The following is a 6,373-nucleotide window of genomic DNA, read 5'->3' as shown; positions in this document are numbered from 1 at the left end:
AGAAAGAGAGAAAGAGAGAGAGAGAAAGAAAGAAAGAAAGAAAGAAAGAAAGAAAGAAAGAAAGAAAGAAAGAAAGAAAGAAAGAAAGAAAGAAAGGCTTCCAAGGGGGTCTCAGCCCAACACTGCCCTCCCCCTCCCTACAGAGGCTACAGCCCCTTACTCTCAGCCAGGGTCAGGACCTCGGTCCTCCTCTGCAGGGCTCAGGATGGGAAAGGCTCGCCTGCAGAGGGATGGGCATCTCTGTCCTCCAGGAATTCCCCTTCTGGGACCAGGGCAGGTGTGGCCGCCCTGGCTGGGCCCTCCCTCGCCTGCAGCACGGCCCCACGCCCAGCCGGCCTGTTTTAAATAGGAGGCCACAGGCTCCATCCTGCTTCAGAGCTGCCAGCTGCCCCTGCAATGGCTGAGCGCCTAAGCATGAACGGGAGAATGGAAGCAGCCGCACAGCGGGGCTCCCACCTCCAGGTACGGTGGGGGGGTTGGGGTGAGGGGGGTTGCGGTGGGGGGTTGGGGTGAGGGGGCCCTGTCTCAAGGTACCGTGGGGGTTTGGGGTGGGTGTGGGGGGCTCCCACCTCAAGGTAGCAGGGGCTGGGTTGGGGGGTCTCCTTCCGATGCCTGGCCCTGTGTGCCATCAGGAACAGTATTGCATCATGGCGACGGGGCAGCTCATCCCTGAGTGCCTCCTTACCCTGGAAAGGGCTGTGTCCCATTGCGGGTACATAGTGTGTGCTGGACAGGCCCTGGGAGAACACTGCAGACACCGCGTCCAGGCGCTGCGCACCCCATGGGTTGCCCACACGTGAACACATGTGTTGGCCACGTGACATGGCACAGAGGCAGGTGGGGTGGAGAGGCCAGTGTCGTCCCTTCTCACACACACGCACGCACACACGTGCACATGCAGGGTGGGGTCTGGCTCCTCTCTGACTGGGGGTCCAGGCCCTGCCTCATCTGAGAAGCCCTGGGGGCCCTGACTGGCCCTCCAGACCCCAATCCAGAGCTCCCGCTTCTCCTGACCTGGCAGCCCCTGCTATGGGGGTTGGCGCTGCCCTGTCTATGCGCCAGGTGGAGATGAGGAGTGGGGACTGGAGTCAGACTTTCCGAGCTTCTTAGCCTCCCTGCTCAGAACGGCCGGGGGGACGCAGAGTGAGCAGAGCCATGTGCCTGGTGGTGGAGCTCCTGGCCAGGCTGCCTGGAGGCCTGTGGGGGCCACACACCCGAGGAGAGCCACCTCCACCCAGTGTCCCCAGGCCCCGAAGCTTCTGGCTCGTTCTAGCACCTCCCCAGAGTACCTCGGTGCAGGCCTGGACAGTGGGACAGGGCTGAAGCCTCACAGACCCAGACCAAGACGGACAGTGTGAAAATCCTGAAGGAGTCGTCGTGGTGTGAATCCGCACGTCTGCAGCCCCTCCAAGCTGGCTGCGGGAGCTGGGCCTATCCCAGGACTCCAGAGCCTCCAGCACAGGACTGGGCAGGCAGTGGCTGGGTTTCCTGGGGCCCTTGTGTCTCCACAGCCCACCCTGGCATTCAGCTCAGTGGGGCCACCCTGGGCCACAGTGCCGAGCGGTGTCCAGGCCAGACGCTTCCCGGACTTGGCTGGACGGGCCTGGCACAGTCAGTCCTCAGCAGGCCACACTGGGGGCTGGGGTGGGTGCAGCCATCAGGGGCAAGAAGGCAAGTCTTCCCCAGGGCCCCAGACCCCATGCTGGGCCCATGGACACGCTACAATCCTTGCCTTTTGGGTGGATCACCTGGGCCTGTGGCTCCCCAGAGGCCCTGCCACCTGTAGGGATGGCAGCACAGACCCACTCAGCGCAACCCTGCCTGCAAACAGGGCCAGGCAGGGCCTGGACACCCTGTCCTCTGAGTCCTGCTGCCCCAGCAGCTCAAACTCAAACAGCTCCTACACTAACACGTGCCAGGATGGGTGTATCCGGGGAGAAGGGTGCAGTGTGGGAGCACCCTGCGAGGGGCTTGTCCGAGCAACCAAGCAGGCAGGGCGGGGCACGGGTGGCTGAGGGACACGACAGGCCCAGGGTGGGGAGGCCTGAGTGGCTGCAGGCTGGGCCCTGCTGAGGCCGCTTTTTGCACGCAGGCTGCAGCCCAGACGCCCCCCAGGCTGGGGCCACCATCAGCACCACCGCTGCCGCCCAAGGAGGGGCACCAGGAGGGACACCAGGAGGGGCTGGTGGAGCTGCCCGCCTCGTTCCGGGAGCTGCTCACCTTCTTCTGCACCAACGCCACCATCCACGGTACCATCCGCCTGGTCTGCTCCAGCAGGAACCGCCTCAAGACGACGTCCTGGGGGCTGCTGTCCCTGGGAGCCCTGGTCGCACTCTGTTGGCAGCTGGGGCTCCTCTTGGAGCATCACTGGCACCGCCCGGTCCTCATGGCCATCTCTGTACACTCAGAGCGCAAGCTGCTCCCGCTGGTCACCCTGTGTGACGGGAACCCACGCCGGTGAGGGCCAGGGCTGTCGGCAGGAGGGGTGGCCGCCCCAGCTCCTCGCCCCGTGACCATCCCTGACCAAAGCCCCACTGGCCCCTGTAGCTGAGGAGGGGGCTCGGTGTGGTCAGTGCCACCCTGGAGGGACACCCGGGCCCTCAGGAGCCTGGGAGGAGGGCCGGGGAGGGGGAGGCTTTCCAGAAGGAGGGAAGATGGGAGGGGCTGTGAGCAGGCTGGACTCTGGGGCCGACCTCACCGGCAGCCACCGCCTCCAATTCCAGCTCCGGGTCCAGCTCACCCCACTGGGCATCCTGAGTGGGGGAGGCACTGCTGTCCCGACAGCATACACGGGGATGCTGGAGCCAATGTGGGGCCCCGGGCCGGTGACTCTGACTCCAGGGCCCTGCCTCCCAGGCCGAGTCTGGTCCTCCGCCATCTGGAGCTGCTGGACGAGTTTGCCAGGGAGAACATTGACTCCCTGTACAAGGCCAACTTCAGCAAAGGCAGAGACGCCCTCTCCGCCGCCGTGCCCCGCCGCGAGCCCCGCTTCCGCCTGGACCGGGAGATCCGTCTACAGAGGCTGAGCCACTCGGGCAGCCGGGTCAGAGTGGGGTTCAGACTGGTGAGTGTCCCAGCCAGGGCCTGTGGCCATCGGGGCCTCGAGTGGGGAGCGGGGCCCGGACTGCTGCTGGCCACAGAGCTGACCCTCCCTCCCCTCCCCCAGTGCAACAGCACGGGCGGCGACTGCTTCTACCGCAGCTACGCGTCCGGCGTGGCGGCTGTCCAGGACTGGTACCGCTTCCACTATGTGGACATCCTAGCCCTGTTGCCCGCGGCGTGGGAGGACAGCCACGGGAGCCAGGACGGCCACTTCGTCCTCTCCTGCAGTTACGACGGCATGGACTGCCAGGCCCGGTGAGTGCGGCGGGCGGGGGCCACTCCCTCCGTCCCGCCCCGCAGAGCATGGCCACACCCCTGAGGTTCCTCGGGCTGAATGCTGGGAACCGCCCAAGGCTGGCCATGGCCCCTCAGACCAGCGTGATGGACGTGGGTGGCCAACATTCAGGGTCTGAGCTCAGCTCCTCATACCAGGCAGTTCCGGACCTTCCATCACCCCACCCATGGCAGCTGCTATACGGTTGACGGTGTCTGGACAGCTCAGCGCCCTGGCATCACCCATGGTGAGTGCCAGCCCCTGGCCGGTGTAGGGGCAGCGGAGCAGGTCAGGTGGCCTCACACCAGCTCTCGGCCTCCCAGGAGTCGGCCTCGTCCTCAGGGTTGAGCAGCAGCCTCACCTCCCTCTGCTGTCCACGAGGGCCGGCATCAAGGTCATGGTTCACGGCCGTAACCACACGCCCTTCCTGGGGCACCACAGCTTCAGCATCCGGCCAGGGACGGAGGCCACCATCAGCATCCGAGAGGTGAGCTGGTCTCTGCAGCCCACCTCTGGCCCAGGGCCTCCTGCCCAACCTGGGCTTTGGGGGGTGGGGGCAGGGCCCCTGGAACTGAAGCGTCCCCTCCCAGGATGAGGTGCACCGGCTCGGGAGGCCCTACAGCCACTGCACATCAGGCGGGGAGGGCGTGGAGGTGGAGCTGCTACACAACACCTCCTACACCAGGCAGGTGAGGCTGGGCTGGGGGTCGCGGGGGGGAGGGAGGCTGGGCTAGGGGGTGGGGGGGGGGGGCCGGGCTGGCGGGGGGCGGGGGGGGGGGGGCGGGGCTGACGGGGGGCACGAGGGAATGGGGGAGGGGTCTGGGAGGGTACCGGAGGGCCTGGGAAAGGGGCAGTCCCCATGGAGGCCCCCACTCCATCCCCTGTGTACCCACTCCATCCCCCACGTCCCCGCCCTGTCCCTCCGTCCCCCGTGTCCCCGCTCCGTCCCCCGTGTCCCCGCTCCGTCCCCGGTGTCCCAGCTCCGAGTCCCTGCTCTGTCCCCGTGTCCCCGCTCCGTCCCCCGTGTCCCCGCTCCATCCCCCGTGTCCCAGCTCCATCCCCCGTATCCCTGCTCTGTCTAGGCCTGCCTGGTGTCCTGCTTCCAGCAGCTGATGGTGAAGACCTGCTCCTGCGGCTACTACCTCTACCCGCTGCCGACGGGGGCTGAGCACTGCAGCTCTGCCCGGCACCCTGCCTGGGGTGAGTCCTGCCCACTGCCTCCCACTTTGCCAGCCATGAGCCGGGGGTCATGGCAAGCCTCACACATGCCCCTGACCCCTCCCCCAGGACACTGCTTCTACCGCCTCTACCAGGACCTGGAGACCCACCGGCTCCCCTGTACCTCCCGCTGCCCCAGGCCCTGCAGGTGAGACGGGGGTGTTGGGGTCAGGGCCAGGGGTCGTTGCCCTGAGTAGCTGGCAGGTGACGCCCCGGCTGTCTCTTCCAGGGAGTCTGCATTCAAGCTCTCCACTGGGACCTCCAGGTGGCCTTCTGCCAAGTCAGCTGTGAGTCCCCAAAGGGTGGGGTGGGGGTGTGGACAGCCAGGCAGACCCCACAGGACCCACGAAGCCCACCCAAGATAAAGGCAGGGCCGGGGCTGACCCAGCCTGTGTCCTGTGGTCTCTGCCCCCACATCCACCCGTGGTACCCGGGATGGCTGGGGGCATGGGGGAGCCGTGGCCACAGCAAACCTTCCCGGCTCCCAGCAGGGCTGGACTCTGGCTGCGCTTGGTGAACAGGGGCTGCCGTGTCAGAGCCACAGACAGCGGTGAGTGCACCCTCACCCTCCAGAGGGGCATCCCAGCCCCTCTCCCCTTACAGCCCCCCTCCCCATCATGAAGGTCTGGGCCAGCACCCTCATGCCTCTATCCTGCCCCAGGAGCAACCTGGCCAAAATCAACATTGTCTACCAGGAGCTCAACTACCGCTCGGTGGAGGAGGCGCCTGTCTACTCGGTGAGCTTCGGCCCCCAGACTGGGCTAGGGTGGGGGCAGGGCCAGTGGCTGGCCCTGCACAGAAGGGACACGGGGCCCAGGCCCGCCCCTCATGCCCCACCCCACCCTCAGGTGCCACAGCTGCTCTCAGCCATGGGCAGCCTCTGCAGCCTGTGGTTTGGGGCCTCCGTCCTCTCCCTCCTGGAGCTCCTGGAGCTGCTGCTTGACGCTTTGGCCCTCACCCTGTTGCTGGGCGGACGCTGGCTCCACAGGGTGTGGTTCTCCTGGCCCAGAGCCAGCCCTGCCTCAGGGGCATCCAACATCAAGCCAGAGGGCAGTCACATGCCCACGCCTGCAGGTGGGACATCAGACAACCTGGGGCCCAGCGGGCCTCATCTCCCACAGATGATGCTTCCAGGGGCTCTGGAGAGAGTCTCAGCTGAAGAGAGTTGGGCTGGGCCCCGGCCCCTTGAGACTCTGGACACCTGAACCAGACCTGCCAGGGCTGTGTGATCTCTCGGCCTGGTCCTTGGAGCTGTGGCAGCAGCGTGTTCCCCAGCTGCCCAGGGTGGGCCCGACCAGCGGCTGCAGGGCCTTCCCAGGTCATCCAGTGGCCGAGGAAGCAGCACGCGCAGCCGTGGGGAGGCGCTGGGCATGTCAGCGCCTCTGGTCAACCCCCCACCCTGCCTGGGGCGGGTCTCAAGGAGGCCCAGGGCGGAGGGGCTTCCTGAGTGCACGAGTGCAGCTGGAGGTGCTGACACGCGGTGATGTGCCCATGCTCCGTGTGTCTGTCTCTGCACGTCCACACGTCTGATGCACCTATGCGCGAGTGTCAATCGTTGCTGCCTCAGCTGGGGGGAGGCAGAAGGCAAGGCGGAGCCCCCACGCACACACGGGCTGCTCTGAAATAAAGCTGTGGACTCCACCTGGTGGCCAGTGTGTGCCTGTGCGCCCCTCCAGCCTCCCGTCCCTGGTGAGCTGAAACCCTGACTGCAACTGGCGCCTCCCTGGGCACAGGGCCCAGGACAGGACCAGCCCCAGCCTAGCCTCGCCGGTTCGCGTC

At 66.6% G+C, this 6,373-nt stretch overlaps 1 protein-coding gene across 1 annotated transcript in view; it reads left to right on the top strand.

The window, feature by feature from the left end:
• SCNN1D (sodium channel epithelial 1 subunit delta) overlaps nucleotides 1-5,842 on the top strand; it is a 7,570-nt gene extending 1,728 nt beyond the window's left edge. Inside the window, exons 2-14 of the mRNA XM_031934865.1 lie at nucleotides 350-462; nucleotides 2,093-2,457; nucleotides 2,857-3,064; nucleotides 3,167-3,357; nucleotides 3,535-3,623; nucleotides 3,700-3,863; nucleotides 3,967-4,065; nucleotides 4,459-4,576; nucleotides 4,664-4,742; nucleotides 4,824-4,881; nucleotides 5,086-5,144; nucleotides 5,256-5,331; nucleotides 5,443-5,842. Of these exons, the coding sequence (XP_031790725.1) occupies nucleotides 397-462; nucleotides 2,093-2,457; nucleotides 2,857-3,064; nucleotides 3,167-3,357; nucleotides 3,535-3,623; nucleotides 3,700-3,863; nucleotides 3,967-4,065; nucleotides 4,459-4,576; nucleotides 4,664-4,742; nucleotides 4,824-4,881; nucleotides 5,086-5,144; nucleotides 5,256-5,331; nucleotides 5,443-5,799 (1,929 nt within the window). The 5' untranslated portion in view covers nucleotides 350-396 and the 3' untranslated portion in view covers nucleotides 5,800-5,842. The remainder of the gene's footprint in view (nucleotides 1-349; nucleotides 463-2,092; nucleotides 2,458-2,856; nucleotides 3,065-3,166; nucleotides 3,358-3,534; nucleotides 3,624-3,699; nucleotides 3,864-3,966; nucleotides 4,066-4,458; nucleotides 4,577-4,663; nucleotides 4,743-4,823; nucleotides 4,882-5,085; nucleotides 5,145-5,255; nucleotides 5,332-5,442) is intronic.
• Nucleotides 5,843-6,373: the final 531 nt, after the last annotated feature.

This window comes from Piliocolobus tephrosceles, chromosome 1 (genome assembly GCF_002776525.5).
Source record: "Piliocolobus tephrosceles isolate RC106 chromosome 1, ASM277652v3, whole genome shotgun sequence".
In the NCBI taxonomy this organism is placed as follows: domain Eukaryota; kingdom Metazoa; phylum Chordata; class Mammalia; order Primates; family Cercopithecidae; genus Piliocolobus; species Piliocolobus tephrosceles.
This window is presented reverse-complemented; position numbering and strand designations above follow the sequence as displayed.